Here is a 22,587-nt window from a genome sequence, read left to right on the forward strand (position 1 = left end):
TTTGTTTCGCTGATTACTTGATTCTATGCTCAGCAATTAAGAATTTAGCATAATGAAGTAATTTGACATTATTTATTGTTATGTTTTGAATCGTTAGGGTTTGAGTAAACCATTAAAAATAAACTCAACAAAGTAACAGCCCCACCAATAAGCAATACAAAACAAAGAAGTAGAAATCTTTTTATCAATCAACCACAACAAGCGACTTATACTCTTTTCTGTCTATTACAGACTCCATGATAATCATAGGGTCAATCTCTCCATTATGTTCCAAAAACATTTTGATCAGATTCTTCGAAAACCCACTTACCAAAGCTACTCCCTTCTTGTTTCCGAGAACAGGGGTTGACTTTGAATCCCTCAGATTCCAAAACACAATCTCCGGCACAGCATCTCCGTACCCTTTCTCTCTGTACTTGCTCACAATCACCTCATAATCTGTTTCCCATCCATTACTCGGAGTCGGAGGCGACCGTCCCCATCTATTGTATGGTGAAGTCGAAGTCGACGCTTGATCAAACTCCATATCACTGAACACAAACACCCTCTTGATCATCTCTTCCGGCTTCAGCTTCCCTTCTACGGCCACTTCAAGAATCAAATCAAACACCTTCTGAAAATCAGTGTTCATATCCCATTGCATGTTCCTCACAAACTCTGTTTTTGATCTCAAATCGTCTCCTGTCACCAAATGCAGTTCAGGGTTTTCGCTGAACGTTATAAGCTTTCCTCTCCATGGCTCTTCTGATAGCTCAGAGACTAGCAAACCAAGCGCGACTGAAACCTCAATTGGAACACCGTACATAGATGCGGAAACGTCACAAATAGCCATGCAGTTCGACAAAGAACCTTTCGTTTTAAGGTCATCAACCATTCGTTGCCATTGCAGCTCAGCGACTTGTCCACCGTCTCCGCCGTCTAACTCTCTTATTATCTCGTGAGGTAACACAGCACCGGCGGCTACCTTGGTTTTCCCCATTCTCGCATCGTCAAGATATTGCTGAAACCTCTCTGCGTCGTGTTTCAAGAAAATCTCCTTGTACGACTTCATCGCCACTGATGCAACACGGTTGTAAGGGAGAGATGCCCAATCTTTCGCTCCCATGTATACTTCAGGGAGTTGCAGAGTCTTCCGGAGGGGAACAAGAACTTGTTTCCGTAGCCGATCACGAACTCTGTACGCATAGTGAGCTTCTTCCACGCCTTGGTATTCCGGGAATGATTCTCGGGGAAACACCTTCCTGGCAATGCTCTCGCAGACAAGAGTTGCTTTGTCGAACGAAGAATCAAGCGATGGACACCATTTAGCCGCTAGGGAGATTTTGTTTGGTCGGCCGGATGTCAAAAATTCTAGGTCTCTCCTTAGTTGATTTGCGAATAGATCAGACACACCTTCATGGAGAAACCTATAGTTTGGATCGTTAGTATATCTTGTTAATGCCTTCTTCCCCATTGAAACCTTATTTTGCTTGCGCGCCAAGCTTGCTTTGGCTTTCTCCTCTTGATTCTTCCTCTCTGCGTTCTCTACCCTCTGCTGCCTCGTTGCTAACGGCCTGAATGTAAAACCACGGCGACCCCTTCCGCGACCCCTCCCACGACCAAAACCACGACCACCACCACCACGACTAGAAAATCGAGCTCTTCTACGTCGAGCTGCTGCCTCTATCGTATCGATCCATTCCGAATTCTGGATATTGCGGATTTCAGATCCTTGTACAAGCCGGTAAAGAATCTCCGGGAAATCTTTAAAATATCCAAATTTAGAGATGGACTCGAGGTTACAAGCTAGGGTTTTGGGATGGCGACTATGGAGCCACAACGCCGCCATGTAAAACCCTTCCTTGTCAGATTTTCCAGTGCCACGTACTCCACGAAGGTTACAGATAAGCTTGAGAGTGGTTAAGGCGTCGTGACCCCAAGCCTCCTGTAGGCGCTTCTCCAGAGAAGCCTTGGGCGTGGAGGGAACAACGTGGAAGAAGAAGTCGAGGCAGGGGTTGCCTGAGGAGAGGTACGTGGCGGATCCATTCTCAGTATAGCCCATCTCAGGTGATTTTTTTTTTACTTTTAGCGGTTTAACAGGTCTAACAGGTCTAACCGGTCTAACCGGTCTAACCATTCTAACAGGTCTAACCGGTCTAACCGGTCTAACAGATTTGACGACGTTGGCTTTAGTTGAGTTCCTGACGTTTGAGACCTTTGCGACGCTGGGACGACAAGTGTCGATGTTTTTGAGGAGAGCGGCGAGGTACGTGGTGGGTCTATCCTCGGTTTGTCCCGTCGGCGGTGGAGTGTTGGCGTTTGAGACCATTGCGTTCACTATTGCTGGATTGCTGGGACCAGAAGCTGTGATCGGTTTGGTGTTGGGTATTGTGAGGGGAGCACAGGAGTCTGGTATCTCGGGTGGACCAACCAACGAAGAAGCCATGGTTATATAGGAAACGATAAGACGGTCTGTCGAGAGAAGGAAGAGAGTTGAGGATTGGAATTGAGAATAAGAGCGATATCGAATAAAGAAGGCTGTACCTAATATTTATACAAGTACGTAACCACCGACTAACCTAGGTAGGGTTACCTAAAGTTGTTACAAAGTATAAGGTAATTAATGTACCGAAGATACGAGACTATCGGATCGGAGATTAAATGTTCCGAGATTTTTTTGATCAGAAACTTGATTCAGTAGCTTGGGGATCAAGTTCTCTATAAAGACTTTTTAATTAGTAAATAAATTACTTTTTTTTTTGGTAGAAAGTAAATAAATTACTTTGTTACATATCTTTTTTAAATGGAGAATAATGTTTATTTAATATATTACATTTATCTTAAAATTAAAAAATATACATGGTTCTATATATATATATATATATATACTAGATAAGGCCTAACACAGGTAAAAAATTTTAAAAAAATTATTGAGAATAACTAAGTTTTAATATACATGTTTTTAGATTTTATCTTGTAACATTTTAATAAATTTCATTTTAATACTCTCTCAGTGACATGGTATAAGAGTTTAAGGCTTTTTTTTGCTCTATTTTATAATATTTTCTTAAATTTCTATGTACAGTTTTTATTAATATAACAATTTATGACAATTTTAACTTTGCAGTATATTTTCCTATTTGTTGATGTTTTATAAATGACAAAATACTTATTGTTTATTAATCTTTGTGTTTTTACCCAAAAACTCTTATAGGACAAGGAGTACGTACTATTTAAATATATGTACCATCATAATAAACCAAAATATAAAAATATACAATCAATAGAAAACACAAAAACAGAGATTTTTCAAAAAAAAAAAAAAAGATCCGACAAAGAACAGCCAGAACACGTCCCATAGTAGCCTTCTCACTTGATCACAACCTCATATCAAACGTCCGGTAAACAAATGGTCATAAAGTATATTGCGAGTTAAAAAAATTAATATAAATATTTAACTTCACAAACAGTTGGGAAATTAATTATTTCTCTATTTACAAAACATCTAATATTTAACAAACAAATACAATATAAAATATAAATAATAATAAAAATTATATTCAAGCGGCGGGATAAAATATAGTAAATAAGTAAAGCAAAGGGGTTTTCTCTTATTTTCTACGAGGAAAAAAATGTCTTAGTTGGTTGTGGTATTCTGCGTCTGATTCGGAGATATAATGTATCCAGAAAGGTTGACCAAATCAACAACCTAAGCTGAAAAACAAACATGTGTTGATAGATTTAGAAAGTAGGCTTTATATACAAATGGATGAGATATATGTTCAACAAATCCGCTGTAGCACACAGGTTAATTTCAATTGAAGTGAAATCCGGGTTCAAACCTCGGCAGCGGAATGATTTTTCTCTTATTTTTTTAGTAATCTATAATTAACGTGAAACACAATATCGGTTAGTTTATCTAATTAACCAAAGTAAAAAAGTAACATATCTGTTGGACCGAGTCGTGAAACACAAGAGTTTTTATTTGAGTTTGGGTTTCCAGCAAATTCATGTTTTTTAATAATGTATCCAGAAAGGTTGACCAAATCAACTTAAGCAGAAAAACAAACATGTGTTAATAGATTTTGAAAGTAGGCTTTATATGATGGATGGTAGATATGTGCAACAGATCCGCTGTAGCACACAAGGTTAATTTCAAACTGATGAAATCCGGGTTCAAACCTCGGCAGCGGAATGTTTTTTTCTAATTCTTATTTTTTTGGTAATCACGGAAGAAAATGATGTAAAGGAATTCAATCCATTCAACAAAAGAAAGCGTGTAAAATGCAAACACATAGGCTCCATCTCATGTCTACAAGGTTTTAGTTTTAGATCTTAATACTTAAGCTTCAGACATTGGAAGTTGACCACAGTCTGCTATGACCACTTTCTTCCTGGGACGGTCTCCTCTGTCTGTCTCTTGTTCCTCTATCAGCTTCACCACTTCCATTCCTTCTATTACTTGCCCAAACACCACATGCCTTCCGTTCAACCATGACGTCTGTCCACATCACGTCTCATATTAATATGATATACACTCAACTTAGCAACAAAGATCAAATGGCTCTTCGTTAAAATCCAAATCCAATGTCAAGATTCGATTCTCTAGGTCATCTAATTGATTTCTATATAATACCCGTGTTCAGATGGACTATTGACGCTAGAGAATTACATTAAGCGAGATTCTTGCCTACTTATAAGATACTGTTTTAACTTCTAATTTCACATTAGTGCTTAACCAGAGAGGGAGATCTTTTATAAGTTATTACCGTAACAGTGCAGATAAAGAACTGACTTCCATTTGTATTAGGGCCAGCATTTGCCATACTCAGAACTCCTGGTCCGACATGGGATACTGCAACATATTGCACATTATTACTTATCATGAAATATTATCTAAGGAAACACTCTTGAGTATGAATGACAAAGCAAAGCTGGGCAGAATGAAAAAGAAGGAAACAGATCTACATGTTAAATAAGAATAATAGACTTACGCTTGAAATTCTCATCCTTGAATGTCCTGCCATATACACTTTTACCTCCAGTTCCCTGCTCAACAATTAGACTTCTGTATCATTATAATGAAACTATCCTAGCAGTTACTAGAATGAGCTTTGGTTTCTGGGATGTGCAGAAACAGAAAAATAACAAAAGAAGATCTAGATGAGACATGCAGAGAAGAGCTACAGCTAGAGCTATATATCCAAGAAACGGTATATAAGTTCCCTACCACAAATTATGTCTCCAGCCGAGGTTTTACTTATATGAAAGAAGAAAAGACTAAAATGTGAGGGATAGTTGTTATAAAGCCACTGATATCATGGTATGACTCAAACTTCTTCAAATTGACCTTTGGCAGAAACTACATTCTACCCCACTACTTAGAACATATAGAGTGGGAGGATTCAAGGAACTCCATGGCAGTCAGAAAGAGATTTTATGGATAGGAGCATACTCCACTCATTCTATCTTCTAAAGAGCTCAACACATCCACTGTCGGCAAATATACAACTTTTTTGTGGTGAAGTTTCTTCTTCTTAGTTTAAGAGAGGTATTAATGTAACAATGTTTTTTCAGGGTCAGATAGAAACAGAAAAGACAGAGAACCGTGCTATAAAGAGTTCAGTCAGAAAAAACTCACATTCCCCTTCTCAAAGTCTCCTCCCTGAATCATGAAATCTTTGATGACACGATGGAATGTCGAACCCTTGTAGCCAAATCCCTTCTCACCTAAGCAAGAACAATCACATTCACTGACCGTATATAAACACCTTGAGATGATATGAACATCCCATATGAGATGATAACTTACCTGTGCATAAAGCACGAAAGTTCTCCACAGTTTGGGGAACATCATCACCATACAATCCAATAACAATCCTCCCAGCTAACTTTCCCACTGGATTTCCAACACTTATATCGAAATACACCTTGTGCGTTATCTTCGATTGGGGTTCCGCAACTAGCTGTGTAATACAAAATCCACGTTATGATTCAATCGCTTAGGCAAATCTAATGAAAAAAACCCTAGAGTTTTAAGAATTACAATTCCATCATACAAAGATTAGGAGATGAGAGAATCTTCTAACCTCAGCATTCGATTGAACGGAGAAGCAGCGGTTGTTTCTTTTGGTATGAAGGAGGAGCGATGAGGCGGAGAAGGGAGTTGAAGACGAAAACGAGATTGAATCGAAGGCAGATTTGGTTCCGAATCGGAAAGAGGTAGATGTGTGAGCGGATGAATTGATCTGATAAAGTCTTCGTGGTGAAGGTGAGAGCGACTTCGGATTTGACTACGATAAATACCAAAAATATTAGGAGTATGAGAAGAGGATGAGACGACGAAGAAGCGGAAAGGTAATTTAAAAAAAAAAAAAAATCAAAAGGGAAACGAACCAGAGTCATCGTGAAGGCCGCCATGGGAGCTCAAAAACGCTTTAGCTCGCGTTTGTATTGGTTGGTGAGTGACGACGATGAGTGTGTGTACTGTGTGTGATATATAATAGCACGAATGAGTCTGAGAGACATTTTATTCGAGATATCAAGTTATAGTTGTTTTTTTTATGTAGTTTTAAAATAAAGTGTAAAGATGAAGTAAAAGTGGGTTACTAATGGGGAAAAAAGCTTAAAAATACCTCATCTAATTTTATTTTATACAAATAATACATGATCTTTTTTATTGGAAAAATAATACTCCTTTTAATTAATTAAAACTGATTAATATTTCAACTTTTAAATGTTGGAACTTTAATACCTAACACGTGTATTATTATTTTAAAATTACAAATTTACCCTTAAAATTCTCTTTGTTTTAATTAAATCAGAAATAATTAATTTTAAAAAATGAAAAATAGAAAAAAATAGAATTATTTAAATTATTTTTTCTGATTTAATTAAAACAAATAGAATTTTAAGGGCAAATTTGTAATTTAAAATAATAATACACGTGCTAGGTATTAAAATTCCAACATTTAATAGTTGAGATATTAATCAGCTTTAATTAATTAAAAGAACTATTATTTTTCCAATAGAAAAATATCAGGTATTATTTGTCCAAAATAAAATTAGATGAGGTATTTTTAAGCTTTTTCCCCTTTTCTAATATATATGAGTACTAGGTTGAGACCCTTATGTTTATCAAACAAAATAAATTTTGTATATATAATTAAACTTATACTAATTGAAATTTTAGTTTGATATTTGGTTTGGTTTATTAATGTTTGAAAATTTAAAATAATAATGATTTCACCAGTATCTTAAAATTTGGAACAACATAACGGTTGGACTGGTAACAAACTAAATCAAATAAATGATTGGTTAGATTATGTTAAATTTGTGAATTATCAAATTGGATTTATAACCGCTAACAGCGATGAAAACCCGTTTGAAACATATACAAATATTTAGGATGGCCGTAACTTTCTTTTCATTTTGTCAAGTTCCATTATCTACTACACCCGTTCTCAAATTTTCGTTGCATAATAGAAAGCATTCTCAATATGGAACATTCCAGATATGGGAAAATTTTGTATTCTGATTGAAAACGGGAGGAGACCGGACAAAAACATTAATTTTAGAACTCCCGTATGAAATAAACATAAATATAATTCATAGTATATGTATATATCATATGTTTTAATAAAAACATTACAAAATTAATTGACTTCTTTATTCATACTATTTTATATATGTTTCACCTATATTAGATTATGTTTTTTTAAATACTTTTAGCTGTTATAAAACATATTTATGTATTTTTCTTTTTATTTTATTTTGAATTTAATCTTTAATAGTGTCAAGAATTAAAATTATTTATTTAATATGTGTAAACATATTTATATAGTATAACGTCATTAACCCAAAATTTTGTCATTTTGATTTATAAATATTTGGGTGTTTGAGTGTTAATCAGTACTTTAAGATTTGGATTAGAAATTTTTATACTATGAGTCATCGTTAGCTTGAATGTTCCATTAGAGATTCAAGGTAACCATGACTTAAAAGTCTATAAAATTTTTAAAAGTATTGAGATCAACGCTCAAATACTCAAATTTCAATTTAATAGACTTTTTAAAGATAACATGACTTAGAAACAAATTTTAAGGTGCTCATGTTATAAAATTTTACTGCCATATGTGTTTTTTTGTTTTCTTTTCCATATATATCCCAAATTATAGTGTCATTTTAATAAAGACTGTTAACATCATATATTTGTAAAAATAAGAAAAGAATTTAATTTAATACATATAGCTGATTACAATATAGTCATTGAGGATTAATTGTACTTATATAGTTTATGTATACGTACCCCTTGTTGTATTTGCTGGTTTCAAAAGTTAATTAATGTTAATGCAAACATCAACTACATACTCTATTAAGAATTTCCTACTGAGATTTCTTAAATAAATATATATAAAAACTGAAAAAAAAAACAAACACTAATATAGTATTTTGTGACTTATCGGGTTCATATAAAAAATGTGGACTTCTTTTAAGCAATTAAATGTAATTTTCTTAATTTGCAGATGCTATGTCAATTGGATGAACACCCGTTCATACTACAATCTTCTCTTATATATCATCTCTAGATAGAAAATATATGCTTTCAAAAAAAATCTTGATTTATATATGTTTATATACACGACAGAAAATTATAAATTTAACAAATCATAAGATCATAAATCATAAACTGGACATAGTACATAGTATTGGCAACAAGTCATTTGATCAATCTGTAGAAAGCATCACTCTTGATATCAAGTATTGGGCCTCACATATGCAGAGTTGTCAATTTATTTACACACCAAGAGATTGTAATCAAGTTGCTCATATTTTAGCAAAGCATGGTTGTACATCTAATAATTTCTACTTTGAACAATTTATTCCTCCAACATGGCTAACAAGCTATTTATGTAATGACTTTCATAATTCATTAATATAAATCATTTTTGCTGGAAAAAAAAAATACATAGTATTGGCGAACTAAAAAAAAAATATAGCAGATATTAGCAAGGTATATTATGCAAACTCAATACAGAGACACCTTTTTTTTTTTTTTTCAGAAACAAAGAGATACAAAAATAGTGCTAAAGTGGTGTATAACTGTATATGTATGTGAATGTTATGTCGATTTCTCTATTTATAAGCTGGAAAGAGTAAACATTTTTACTCTTACGTTTAAAACTAAAAAATCTACATAAAATCTTTTAAAAACTTATTAAGTTTTCAGTTAATGCATATAAAATATGTTTGAATCTATATGGATGATTAGATTTGGATTTTGAATTAATTGTCTTGATTTTCCTATTATAACGATGAGTAAATATATAAGTTTAGCTTTAGAAATAATCCATAAATTTTAGTAATTTGGTAAATAATTACTGATTTTATTTCAAGATTTCTTAAAATAAATCATCTATTTTAATTACGTTAAGTTATTTTCATAAATACTTCGAAATTAATTAGATTCATTTGTTATGGAAATCTTGTTAAATAATAGTTACATTTTTGGTATGTTATTAATTACGGAAAACTCTTATTATTTTATAAAATTTTAATAACTATATAAATTCAAGGAATTATTAATAGAAATAATTTCATTTTTCTTATAATATTTTAAATTTCATTTTTTAATCTTGTTGGCTTTAATTTCATTTAAAAAACTATACATGTTTAATATTTAATTTAGAAAAATATTTGGAAAACTTAATATATTCGAAATTAATTATTTATGCTTTATACCTATATCAAAAAATAGATATGAAATCTATAACCAATTATAAAAAGTTAATTATTTATTTCTTTAATAGTTGTTACCAGTTTTTAGGGAAGTTTCATTTTTTTTATTATGTATGCAAATGGATCTGTTTGGCAACATGTATATATGTTATATATATATATATATATTTTATCCCTAAGTGTACTCCCCAATTAATAGTATAAATATGACACATTAGTAGTGTGAATCCAAAAAGTTTATATTTTGAATATTTTTATTATTAGTAATAAACATTGGCTATTTTATTTATTTAGTAATGAAGTTGTGTGTACACGGTGTTTTGACGGGCTTTAGACGGTGATACAACCCTGAAGTAGATAGGTTGTTTTTTTTTCAGGAACCTTAAGCTGAAATCCATTTGTTAATGATTATATTCATTTTTATTTGAAAATAAATTATCTGCCAAATAGAAAAGTTTTTGGTTTTATATTTTTAATATGTTTGTAACTAAATATAATAAAGGTTCTAGATACATTGTGGGGGATGGTAAGACTATCCGTATCGGGGTCCGTATCGGGGAGGATAATTTCCTTGAAGTTCATCCACCAAGATTAGTCCAAACCTCACCAGTACAATCATCGACAACACTTGATCATTTCATCATTAAAACGGGTGATTCTCGGACATGGGACAATCAAAAACTACTAAACTCAGTTCAACAGTCGAAACAAGAGATGATTAAAAACATCCACCTCTCTCAAGATGAATATTCGGATAAACTCATTTGGAATTATACTCGCTCCGGGGATTATACTGTAAAATCTGGTTACTGGTTCATCACACACTATCCCTTTGATCCAGGAAATATCCCGAATATACCTCATGGTTCAGTGGAACTAAAGAATAAAATTTGGAAGCTAAGGTTACAACCAAAGATCAAACATTTCTTGTGGCGTATATTATGTCAAGCTATACCAGTCACTACACGGTTACGATCACGAGGTATGAACATTGATCCTTTATGTTCTCGGTGTCGTCAAACAGAGGAGTCAATCCATCATGCTCTATTTTCTTGTCCTTTTGCCATAATGTCATGGAGACTTTCCGGTACTGTTTCTTTAAACACTTCTCACCTACCTTCAAGTGTAGAGGATGTCATTGACCAACTGCTATCATTCCAATCACAAACAACCAATTTACATGACTCTCTGTTGCCCTTTGTTCTGATATGGCGCGTTTGGAAAGCAAGAAACAATCAAGTTTTTAATAATTTTCGTGAAAGTGCGTCGACAACAGTTTTAATGTCAAAGTCGGACACAAAAGAATGGATAAACACCTTAAAGAACACATCGTCCTTACTACCTGCAACACACCGAAACATAAGTACTTGGTTACCGCCAACTCAACCGTATCTGAAATGCAACTTTGATGCTAGTTTCGACTATCAGACACATCAGGCAACAGGAGGATGGATGTTTAGGAACCATCAAGGTGAACCAATAGTATGGGGAGCAACTAAACTACACAATGTACGATCTCCACTAGAGGCAGAGACAAAAGGATTGCTTATAGCGATTCAACAAGCATGGATTCGTGGTTATCAAGCAATTATCTTTGAAGGAGACTGTGAAACACTGATTAAAATTGTAAATGGTTATACTATGGATGTCTCCTTAACAAATCTTCTGCATGACATAAGAGCTTGGTCTTCCAAAATAGGGCAAATTTCATTTACTTTCACACAGAGAGAATGTAATAGGGTGGCACATGCCTTAACTAAGAATGGATGTATAAATTCTCAATATTACACTGACTCTGTTTTGAAGCCACCATGGCTGAGCAACTCTCTATGTAATGATCTTTGTTAATCAATATATATTACATTTGTGGAAAAAAAAAATAATACGTGTGGGTTTTTTTTTTTTTTTTTAATTTCTTTTTATTTTAATTTATATTTATAATCTGAAATAAATTAAAATTTCATTTACTTTGTATTACTATGAGCATAAAGATAATGTATCGTCATATTAGTATAGATGAAACATAAACAATAAATTAATGGGCCATAATTTTATAAGTGTTGATCACTAGAATAGATGGTTTTTTATTGTGAATCCGAAATTGGCCCATTAACACTCTTATCCTCTGAATTTTGTTATCGGTCGAAAGAAAAAAAAATCAAGAAAAGTAGAAACGATTTACAGAGAGAGTTTTCTTGATCTAGAAAAAATCGATTCAACAACATTGATCGGATTTATCCGATAATCTCTGAGGCAATGATATTTTGAGTTCGGAATCCCAGTAAAACCTCCATCAGCAGATTTATCCGATAATCTGTCTTTTTTTCTCCGATAACACAAAATTGATCGGATTTATCCGATAATCTGTCTTTTTGTAATTCTCAGATTTCGACATCAATGGATAAGTAAGGTAATAGATTGATCTTTTAATTCAATTTTCTCCTTCTTCGTCATAGATTCGATGTAGATTTCTCAATTACTATATCTATTATGTATGGATGGATTTCTCATTTACTTATTCTATTATTCTTCGTCATAGATTAAGTGTGGATTCCAAACGTATTGGATCGAATATGGGTCTTCTTTAACAGGTTTGAATCTTTTTCCAATTTGTAATTTTTGGTTTCTTGTTGTTTAAATCGAATTAATATACTAATTTATCTTGAATTTTTTGTTTTCCTTTTTTGTTGATTTGTTCTTAAAAACAGGAAAACAAATAAAACAAGCCTAAATGAAAGATAAGTATCCAGAACCCTTTTAAATTCTGTCTTTACATCTACTCTGGTCAATTCAAAAGTCTAATGTTAACCATTTTCTTTTGACAGGGTTTAATTTCTTTGAATTAGACGCTCATTGGAATTGCATAAATTGGATTGAAGAAAGACTATGAACATAGTTGTGTATTGAAAGCAAATCAATGGTAAGAAAGCAAATCAATTGTGGTTTAACACCAGCTATATATATCATCTTCTTTAAACAAATATAATGTCTACTTTGCCTATTTTCTCTGCTAATTCTGCTTTTTTCGTTAGTTTAAACTACCTTATAAAATCTGAAGTGGAGTAAAGAATGAATCTCATATACAATCCTAGTAAGTTATTCTCCTTGTAAGTTATTCAAGATTTAATTCAACACCATTTTTGTTTCTGCTCGTTTTGTTACAAATAATTTATTTGGCTCATAATTATTAGTATTTTTGGCTGAGTCAGAGTTAATAAACCTCTTGATTTCGTTTGACAGAAATAAACAGAACATGAAAGTTTTATTATTGATGAAATTAAGCCAGAAAGCAATCTAGAGTAGAAATTTTAAGAAGATAAAAAAACAAATAGGTAGATGGATTGTGATCCTTAACATTTTATTCTTCTAATAAACCTCTCGCCAAAAATGCTTCTTTGTATGAATCGTAAATCACTCCATTGTATGTCCTCATATCTTCATTACTTATTGGTCCCTTGATATACCTAAATAGGAGTTTCAAATATATATCACCATCAATCTTAACATATGTTGTCCTCTGTCTCTTGATGGTTCTTTGCCTTCTTATGAATTTTTTTTCTTTGGGATTCCAATAATAAAAACCTGGAATATCTTAGAAATTGAGTTGTCTTGCATATGGACATTGATTGTTCAGATCAAACCAAGCAGAAAGGAGTGGATGTTTATTGTTTTTGTTGTTTTGACTGGTAGCCATACCGAGAGTTTAAGTGATAATAGGAATAGAGGAGTGGAACTAAGAAATGTGTCTGTTGAGTAGCTCTGTGACAATGTGCCTATTTATACTATTCTAGATTGTATAATTTTTTGCGTTAAGATTTGGAAGGTTTTGATTATTAAGTAAATCATATTCGTTATTTACGGTAGTAATGAGATTCTGCAAATGAAAACATATACAATATTCATAAACTTTGCAGATTTTCTGTAATTTGATTTTTTTGTTCGTTGTTCTGTAATTTGATAAGAAGTCTTTTTAGTAATTTATCATCTATGAAATTTTTTCAGTTTTGGTAATTTTCCCTTGTTAGTTTAAATTTATGGTCTTATAATTTATATTTACTTACCTTTAACCGTTATTTGTAAGCAGTACTTTTAAATTTTAATGATGTGTAATATGCAGTATTAATATATCTTCCTTGTTTACATATATAATGGGCGTGAATTTAGTTGTGGATTAAGGTGGGAAAGAGATCAATTTCGGATCTACAATAAGACAGGTTAGTTACTTTCCTACAATATGAAAGATTAGTTTATTAACAAAACATAGTTAAAGAAATTTGTTTATTGCTTTATTATAAGAAGTTTTTAAAAGAAAAGAAGTACCTTTCTTGTTCAAAACAAAATGAAATGCATTATTAAAAATTTAAAATATTAGACACGGAGGCTACATACATCAATATAGCCTAATTCTTCAAGTTCTGGAATATTTCTTTGAAGACAACATTCATCGTCTGGCTTTGTATTTCACCCTCCTTATCAACAATTAGCACCTTCAATCCTTTCTTTGATGTCACCCTTGATAGAGCCACATATAGTTGCCCATGAGAAAATACAGGTCTAGGTAGGAAGAGTCCAACTTCATTGAGTGATTGCCCTTGGCTCTTATTGATAGTCATAGCGAATGCAACAGCTAAAGGAAATTGTCGCCTCCTCATCCGGAAAGGCAATTTGGGATCTGTTGGTTTTATCATAACCTTAGGAATCAAAACTTTATGTCCAACTCTATCTCCAGTAATAACTTTGTCTTCTAAGACATTATTCCCATCTGTGATATCTGCAATCTTGTACCGTTACATAATCCACCTTTTGGATCTATGTTTCTGAGCAGAATAACTGGAGCACCAATCTTTAGCCGTAGACAGTGATTTGGTAACCCAGAAAGCTTGATACTGTTGAGGAAATCAGAACTGAAAATTGGGTTGCTTAATGATTCCACATCTTGGGGATCTATACTATCAGCACTTAAATAGATGACTTTTTCACCTGTTTTGAGAGTAAGAGTTATAAGATTGGTTTAAAGTAGCATGTAACGATTGTAATTAGAAAACAAACATAATAGTATGCTTACCTTCTAGTTTCGCAAGCAGGCGCTCATTAATGGTGTTGACATCATTATTTGTTGGACATAAGATAGCTCTTTGCCGGAAAAACTCTGGATAATTTTTCCCATGCAACAATTCCAAATTTTCATATACAGCTCTACTTATTGCTTCGATGGGATCATCTACATTTCTGATAAGTAATTCTTTTGGGATATCAATTAGAGCTTCACCATCATTAGGTTCTCCAAGTCTTCCATCACCAACAGCTAAAATCCATTCTGAAAAATCCTTAATATCATTTGCCTCTGATTCTGTCAAACCATTCTTCATAAGCCGCATGTTCTTCGTCAAACTTAGTACTTTACAGTGTTCCCAAAGATAGGAAGGTTTTAATGAAGCCAAAACAATTTGAGCCCTACCAGCTCCATGGATGACCGGAAGCACCTGCCTGAAGTCGCCTCCAAAAACAACAACTTTTCCCCCAAATGGCTTCCCCTAAGGATCTCATATTATATCACATAGACTTCTATCCAAAGACTCAAGACAATATTTGCTCATCATTGGTGCTTCATCCCATATGATAAGTGCTGCTTCTTTTAGCATATTAGCAAGATCAGAAGTAGGTTCGATATTACACATTGTAAAATCATCATGAGTAATAGGGATACTGAACCTGGAATGAGCTGTTTGACCACCTTCTAACAACAAAGATGCAATCCCACTTGATGCAACATTAATATCAATCAATCCCCTATATCTAACTGTAGCAGATAGTGTTTTCCAGATAAAGGTTTTTCCTGTTTCCCAAATCCATAAACAAAGAACACTCCTCCAGACTTTTGTAAAACAGCTACAGTGATTTCATCATATATTGCTTTATGTTCAGAAGTTAGCATGTGAATCCATTCATCATGTTTTTCTTTTAAAGAATCACGATTATAGTTCAGTTCTTCCGTAATAAAACGGTTCGAATGGTCAACACCTTGGTCTGATGGTTGCGGCATGTCTTCGAATGATTTGAGAGTGCCTCCGTTGAATAACATCAACTCTTCTGTCATCTGGAGTGCATAATTACGTTTTTCCTCATCTGTTAGATTCAGTTCTAGAAAACCAAAAAAAACATAAAAGTTAGTAAAAGAAATTAGGATCAAGGGATGTGATTAAGAATAGCATATTGTAAGAATTTAATAAATATTAATCCCGTGGCTATCGATTTTGATTTGAAAGGTGAAAAATGTTTCGTATTAGACATTCACTCAAACGTAACAACAATCTAATTAGGATGTGTAGTTTTCCACATGTATTCTGGCCATGATAGACAACCATCAAGAAGCATCAATGTAAAAAAATTACGTAGATGATCTCCAAAGAACCAAAAGCTTGCAAATACAAATACAGGTGTGAAAAATGCAAATACAAATCTAATTTAAAGTATTTAATTCATGTAATTAAATTTTATGTTAGATAGTATTGTAAATAATGAAATCAATTTTTACAAATCAACCGTAACTTATTCAAACAAATTAACATTGTTATACAATATATGTTTAACAAAAAAAATTAGAAAGAGAATGATAATACAAAGTAGTATAATTTTGATTTTTCATGCATTATAAGATAAATACATGTGTTAAACTTGTACATATGCTGAAATAAAACTAAAATAGTTCTCATTCTAGAGTAAATATTTTGTTTTCCAATACTTGTTGTTTTAGATTTTTAATGCATATATGTTTGGTAAGAATATCAATTTTATCTCAATTATTTTAATGGTTTGACCAATAAAAAAGTTAGAAAATATATTAAAGAACTAGATTTTAACCCGCGGTACACCGCGAGTACATATTTTTATTATAATTTATATTTTATGTTGTATTTATTTGTTAAATATTGGATGTTTTGTAAATATACGAATAACTAAAAAAATTTGCTATTGTGCGGCTAAATGTTTATATTAATTTTAAAACCCGTAATACATTTCATGACAACTTATTTGTTATATTTAGTTTGTTTTGTTTAGTGTTTGAGATTCTATCTTGATTTTTAATTATTATAACAAAAATAAGGGATCTAAACACATAATAAGTAATTTACACGCTGTGATTAAGTCATATTTTTCCTAATGATTTAATTATTTTACACATTATTAGTTAAATCAACTCTATTTTATATGTCAAACATTTTAATGTAGTTAGTGTTGATAAATAATAAAATGAGGATTTAACCCGTGTTAGCACAAATTTAATAATATTTTATTAATTCTAACATGTCCTCTTTATAACTTATCTACTATATAACTACATTATATAGTATTTAAAAAAATTTAATTTTACATATTCTTAATATTTTAAAATATATATTAAGTTTATATATGTTAATTATAATATTTAAATAGATGTAATTGAAGTTTTTTTTACGTTAAGAATCAAAGATCACAGTTTTTGGAAAACAAAATGGAAATCAAAAAAATTTTGTTTGCCAAAGATTCAGATATAGAATATATTCATAACACAATAGAAAGTGTGGTTAAATATTTCATAGTTTATGTTTCCATATTGATTGCTGTTATTTTTTTAGTTGGAAACAAAATCTGAAGTGATGTTATTTTTGAAAATTTTTTTGGTATTAATTTGTAAATAAGTTTTTTAATATGGAAAACTAAAAGAGTATAACCCAAAATGTACTTCGAAAATGTATATATAGATAGGTAAATTAGAAAATTTAAGTTGTTTCTTAATCTGTGTGAAATAACCTTAAACTAAAAGTAATTTAAAACGGAAAGAGTATTTAATAAATTTTTCAAAATAAGGTAATTTGCAATTAAAAATTTACCAAAAAGGTAATCAGTAAAAGATTGACAAGAACAAAAAAGGTAATTTGATAGAAAAGTAATAACTGTTAGTAATATAAATATGCGCTATCATAGCAATCCTAAATCATTCATTACACTTTTTTATATATTAGCTATCGATCCTGAAATCGCTCAAGTTATTTTGTTATCTACTCGAGGTTTTATTCGAATTAAGAGATCCGAACGTTGGTTCTTGTTTTCTTGATTCAGGTTAGAGCAAAACTGAATTTCTTTTTTCATTAAAAGACTTTAATTAATCCTATTTTCATGTTTTCGTATTCATAATCTCTATAAGTGGTTCAAAGTTTATCTTCTGACTGATGAGGTGTTCTAAAAACAACAAATATGTCTCAATTGAATTCAAAAGGGGCATAAGAGGAAATTTCATTAGTTAATAAACTGAAATTAATAGGGCTGGTAGATGTTTAGAGCAAATTAAGGAAAATAAACCTTTTTTTTTTTGAACAAAGAAGGAAAATAAAACTAAATTAGCTTTTTTGTCCAAAAAAGAAAAACTAAATTACCTTTTATTAATGGATTGCGCAGGTGGGCTTGAGGGTTAGAAACGTAATTGGGCCCGGAAGCTGAAAGGTTTATTTGTAAGTGGCGCCACTCTCTTTTCTATAAAGACGTTCCCCATTACTCGATTAGTCCGAGTCGTGTCTCACGTCTCTCTCTCTCCCACTTCAGGCTGCTTAGAATTCGAAACCCTAGAAACTTCTTCTACTGCAACCATGGATTCTTCTCTAACCAATTCCAAGAAACCGACCCTGGTGATCGGAGGTATGACCGATTCTGGTAGTACAAACCCTAAACCCCAATCAGGTTCTCCCGATCCGACCCTCGGTGATGCCTTCTCCAATCCGGGACTCAAGAGAGATTCAAGAAGCTACGAGAACGACGACGATGATGATACTAATAGCTTGTCTACTAAGAAACCGAGGACTACGATGATCGAAACCACCTCTCAGGGTTGTCAAAAAATCGTGCCCTTGGATGTGAAACCATTGACGATCGTGCCACCTGAAACTCCGAAGCTTTCTAGACAGTTTTGGAAAGCTGGCGAGGACGACGAATCTGTGCCTATACCTCGCTATTGTAATTTACCACTTGTCTTTGATCTCAACAGAGATTTTGAGATCTTTCTTTTGCAATTCGAAACCCTAATTTGTGTGAATTTTTGTGTTGCATGCAAGCAGGTAGCAATGATGCGGCGGTTAGGGTCCATCCTCAATTTCTTCATGCGAACGCCACTAGCCATAAGTGGGCACTTGGAGCTTTGGCTGAACTTCTTGACAATTCTCTAGACGAGGTAACTTATATCTTTATATATCCATATGATCAGTCAACAACCAAGACTAAATTAGTCTTCCTAGCTTGGTCAATTTTTATAGTCCGTAACAGAACCTCATTAGAATTTATATAATTCGTATGGTTTTGTGTAACACAGGTGAATAATGGGGCTACATATGTTCATGTCAATACAGCAACTAATGAAAGAGACGGAAAAAGCAACATTCTAATTGTTGAAGGTTAATCTAACTTCTTAGCTGTGATGATTAAGCTTTAATTAGTCCCTTAACCATTGATTTTTATATATGATTATGAAATCTCTAAACTTATGTCATTGCAGACAATGGAGGTGGGATGAATCCTAGTACGTTTAGAGAGTGCCTTTCTTTAGGGTATTCAAGAAAACGCAATATGGCTAATAGGGTTGGTCAATGTAAGCGTCTCCAATTTCATTATCTTAGTTATTTTCTTTTAGCTCTGTTCTTGGCATTAATCTTCAAATTTGTAAAACAAACAAATGTAGATGGGAATGGATTCAAAACTAGTACAATGAGGCTTGGTGCTGATGCAATTGTCTTCTCACGCTGTCGAGGAACCAACGGAAACAAGTGAGTTATTTCACAACATTATTTTGGTTCTTACCTTCATTTTGTTTTCGCGTTTTCGATATTAACTGTGTTTCTTATCTCTGTTTCAGTCCGACACAGAGCATTGGTATGCTATCATATACGTTTCTTTACGAGACAAGAAAGTGTGAAGCAATTGTCCCCACGGTAAAAAAAATTCTTATATTGATTGCTTATCTTCTCAATACATTACGTCTTAATCTTTGTTTTCTTCACTGCGTAGGTTGATTATGAGTTGGTCAATAACGAGTGGAAGGAGATAGTTTATAACTCCAGAGATGACTGGTCTGATAATCTAGAGACCATAATGAAGTGGTCACCTTACCTATCCGAACAAGATTTATTGGACCAGGTTTTGTTATACATATATACAGAAGATATCCTTTTGTTATATATATACCTTTTATACTTGTTAAATGGTACAGTTTGATCACCTAGAAGAGCAAGGTACTCGGATCGTGATATATAATCTATGGGAGGACGATGAAGGGAAGCTGGAACTTGACTTTGATACAGACCCTCATGTAATATCACTTACCAAGACTTTTTCAATACAGTCAATTTGGGACTAACAATATAAGTAACATAAATGTTGATGTGTGTTTTTTGTCTACAGGATATTCAACTCAGAGGTGTAAACAGAGATGAGAAGAACATCGAAATGGCCAAAGCTAATCCTAACTCGAGGCATTTCCTGACTTATCGACACTCACTACGTGTATGTAGTTTCCATGTTTCTTAACATAATGCTATTTGCAAACTATTCCACTTCAAGTGTTCATTGATTTAATGTCTGTTTTATTTTTCTTCCTCTATGCAGAGTTATGCATCGATTCTGTATCTCGAACGTCCATCAAATTTCAGAATCATTCTTCGTGGCAAAGATGTTCAACATCACAGCATCTTAGACGACATGATGATGATGGAAGAGAAAACATACAAACCTATGCGTTCTCCAGAATGGTCATCAGATCAAGAGGTAATAATACCTTACCTTCGTCTTCTTACTTTTCATAGTCTCTGAAACAATCTTTAATATTTATCTGTGTTTTCCCAATTAAAAAAAAAAAAAAAAAAAACAGATGTTTGCTACTATAAAGCTTGGCTTTGTGAAAGATGCTCGTCATCACATTGACATACAAGGGTTCAATGTTTACCATAAGAACCGGCTTATCAAGGTGACTTCCTTTAACTCACAGCTGATTTAGTGGTATAGTTTTTTGTTGATTATCTTGTTTACATTTCTTCTTGTGTTCTTCATCAGCCATTTTGGAGGGTTTGGACTGCTGCTGGAAGTGATGGACGCGGTGTTATTGGTATATTGGAAGCTAATTTCATACAACCAGCTCATAATAAGCAAGGTTTTGAGAGAACTGCGGTTCTTGCTAAACTTGAAGGCCGATTGATCCATCACCAAAAGCAGTACTGGTACTAATATACATTCTCCACTACTATAGACCTCTCAGGTTATTTTTGAGGTTTTGGACTTCCACTCAAGTTGTGTATTTATTTGATAGGTCTTCAAGGTGCCAAGAGATTGGTTATGCTCCAAGACGGAAACAAAAGAGTTATTATGAAAGTAATGTTACAGAAACTACTCGGCCTTTGAACAACACAAACCTTAATAGGGGACCATCTCCTACTGCAGCACCAGGTCCATGCAGGCAAAATGTTGAATCATTTGTAAGAAACCAAAACACTCAGGTAAAAAAAAAAGCTTCTTGTACTAATATATATATCATCATTTGTTCTAATATACTAGTCTCTAATAAATCTCTCTGCAAAATAGGTTAATACACAACAAGCAAGTGGTGTAAAAATACAACCTGAGATCAGGTCTACGAACAAAACCCCTCTTGGAAGAAGGTTCGCTCTCTGATGTTTTCTCTGAATCTGAAATAATGTTATCTTCTTCGGTACCATGCTAATATAAATTCTCTCTTGTACCGTAGTTTCCAAGAAACAGGCTCAGTTAATCTAGAAGCAGAGTTGCAGAAGGTGAAACAGAAGTCAGCCGAAGTGGTCTCTCAGTTGCAGAGAGAAAAAGCACAACTTCAGTTGCAAGTAAAAACTCTTTTCTCTTACAAAATTTTGACTTTCTTTTTCTTTTTTGGTGGCGATAATGAATTTCATCCTTTCAATATGAACCAACAGCTTGAGGAGTCAAAAGCTAAGATCCAAAACTTGGAAAAGGCCCAGGGACAGAAAGAAGTAAGTGCCTCTTGATTTGCAAGTTTTTCTTATCTTACAAAAGTATGTCATTTGGGTGTTTTGGCGATATATAATAAATTCCATTGCGTAATATTATGAACCAGCCTAAGGTATCAAAAGCTATGATCCAGGACTTGGTGAAGGCGCAGAGACAGAACGAACTGCTTGAGTTGCAAGTAAGCCTTTTTTATCTTACAAACTTTTGTCATTTTTGTTTTAGGGGACGCATATATTAAGTGTCGCTGTTTAATTTGATGAACCAGCTTAAAGAGTCAAAAGATAAGATCCAAAACTTGGAAAATCGGCAGGAGGGAGTGAATAAAATCTTTCAGGAAGAAAGAGCCCGCAGAGATGTGACTGAGAATGCCTTAAGGAAGAGACTAAGGGTAAGTCCTCTTTGTAATTTACCACATAAGAAAATATCCACTTTTTATTTTTTAATTTGCCATATATACTCAAATCATTTGGTATAATGCAACAGGAAGCTTCTGATGTCATCGATGGGCTCAAGAAGCAAGTGGAGACCTTTAAAGGAAAACACATGTTGTAAGCATAGTGTCAAGATAGTCTCTCCTAGGTTTTTTTTGGGTTATGTTTTTAAGGTTTGTGGCTGTACATGAAACTTCTCTCCTTCAGCAGTATGTTTATATTTTGTGAAAGACCCCCAACTCAGTTTGTAAGCATGCAATGCTTTTTTGTTAATCAAGCTCAAACATATATAATATCAATCTCAACTTTCACAAAAGTCAAGATGTAGTAGACATTTGGCCACGCTCACACTCTCAACATTAGCCTATTTCTATGTATGCCAATTCTTAAACAGCTGATCAGTCACGTAACACTCTTTAGG

General features: G+C 33.1%; 3 protein-coding genes and 1 pseudogene across 9 annotated transcripts; 1 reads left to right on the forward strand and 3 right to left on the reverse strand.

Annotated features, from left to right (window-relative positions):
• Window positions 1–43: 43 nt before the first annotated feature.
• On the reverse strand, window positions 44–2,528 carry LOC104769527 (uncharacterized). The gene has a single exon (XM_010493754.3). It carries the CDS (start codon window positions 2,423–2,425, stop codon window positions 185–187), a length of 2,241 nt encoding a protein of 746 aa, XP_010492056.2. The 5' UTR covers window positions 2,426–2,528; the 3' UTR covers window positions 44–184.
• Window positions 2,529–4,218: 1,690 nt separating this feature from the next.
• LOC104769528 (photosynthetic NDH subunit of lumenal location 5, chloroplastic) lies at window positions 4,219–6,587 on the reverse strand. Its single transcript, XM_010493755.3, has 7 exons — window positions 6,376–6,587; window positions 6,069–6,272; window positions 5,792–5,945; window positions 5,621–5,709; window positions 4,974–5,028; window positions 4,749–4,834; window positions 4,219–4,480 (listed from the first exon to the last, which is right to left on the reverse strand). Exons 1-7 carry the CDS (start codon window positions 6,397–6,399, stop codon window positions 4,322–4,324), a joined length of 771 nt encoding a protein of 256 aa, XP_010492057.1. The 5' UTR covers window positions 6,400–6,587; the 3' UTR covers window positions 4,219–4,321.
• Window positions 6,588–11,820: 5,233 nt separating this feature from the next.
• LOC104769529 (protein MICRORCHIDIA 5-like) lies at window positions 11,821–22,482 on the forward strand. 7 transcript variants are annotated; one of them, XM_087504907.1, is made up of 26 exons: window positions 11,878–11,998; window positions 12,103–12,127; window positions 12,257–12,308; window positions 12,426–12,637; window positions 12,750–12,808; window positions 13,882–13,931; window positions 18,154–18,206; window positions 18,298–18,705; window positions 18,807–18,919; window positions 19,058–19,139; window positions 19,241–19,333; window positions 19,424–19,508; window positions 19,598–19,673; window positions 19,750–19,878; window positions 19,952–20,050; window positions 20,143–20,244; window positions 20,347–20,505; window positions 20,609–20,704; window positions 20,791–20,954; window positions 21,044–21,230; window positions 21,316–21,392; window positions 21,479–21,590; window positions 21,681–21,737; window positions 21,842–21,913; window positions 22,001–22,123; window positions 22,219–22,482. In XM_087504907.1, the coding sequence occupies exons 8-26, from the start codon at window positions 18,342–18,344 to the stop codon at window positions 22,285–22,287; spliced, it is 2,259 nt and encodes a 752-aa protein (XP_087361033.1). In that variant the 5' UTR covers window positions 11,878–11,998; window positions 12,103–12,127; window positions 12,257–12,308; window positions 12,426–12,637; window positions 12,750–12,808; window positions 13,882–13,931; window positions 18,154–18,206; window positions 18,298–18,341; the 3' UTR covers window positions 22,288–22,482. The 7 variants fall into 7 exon arrangements, with proteins under 7 accessions (XP_010492059.1, XP_087361037.1, XP_087361038.1 ...); XM_010493757.3 differs by having other exon boundaries at window positions 11,821–12,127; XM_087504911.1 differs by having other exon boundaries at window positions 11,855–12,127; window positions 19,965–20,050.
• Window positions 14,118–14,692, reverse strand: LOC104772237 (uncharacterized; annotated as a pseudogene).
• Window positions 22,483–22,587: the final 105 nt, after the last annotated feature.

The sequence above is a fragment of the Camelina sativa genome, chromosome 20 (assembly GCF_030686135.1).
Source record: "Camelina sativa cultivar CO46 ecotype springtype chromosome 20, ASM3068613v1".
Taxonomy (NCBI): Eukaryota; Viridiplantae; Streptophyta; class Magnoliopsida; order Brassicales; family Brassicaceae; genus Camelina; species Camelina sativa.

Coding starts and splice junctions, on each gene's coding strand:
- LOC104769529 (XM_010493757.3), top strand. CDS start 18,342: ATGGATTCTTCTCTAACCAATTCCAAGAAACCGACCCTGGTGATCGGA. Junction 21,738..21,841: donor AGGCCCAGGGACAGAAAGAA/GTAAGTGCCTCT, acceptor ATTATGAACCAG/CCTAAGGTATCAAAAGCTAT. Junction 22,124..22,218: donor CCTTAAGGAAGAGACTAAGG/GTAAGTCCTCTT, acceptor ATAATGCAACAG/GAAGCTTCTGATGTCATCGA.
- LOC104769528 (XM_010493755.3), bottom strand. CDS start 6,399: ATGGCGGCCTTCACGATGACTCTG. Junction 5,946..6,068: donor CCGTTCAATCGAATGCTGAG/GTTAGAAGATTC, acceptor TGTATTACACAG/CTAGTTGCGGAACCCCAATC. Junction 4,481..4,748: donor TCTTTATCTGCACTGTTACG/GTAATAACTTAT, acceptor TGATGTGGACAG/ACGTCATGGTTGAACGGAAG.
- LOC104769527 (XM_010493754.3), bottom strand. CDS start 2,425: ATGGCTTCTTCGTTGGTTGGTCCACCCGAGATACCAGACTCCTGTGCT.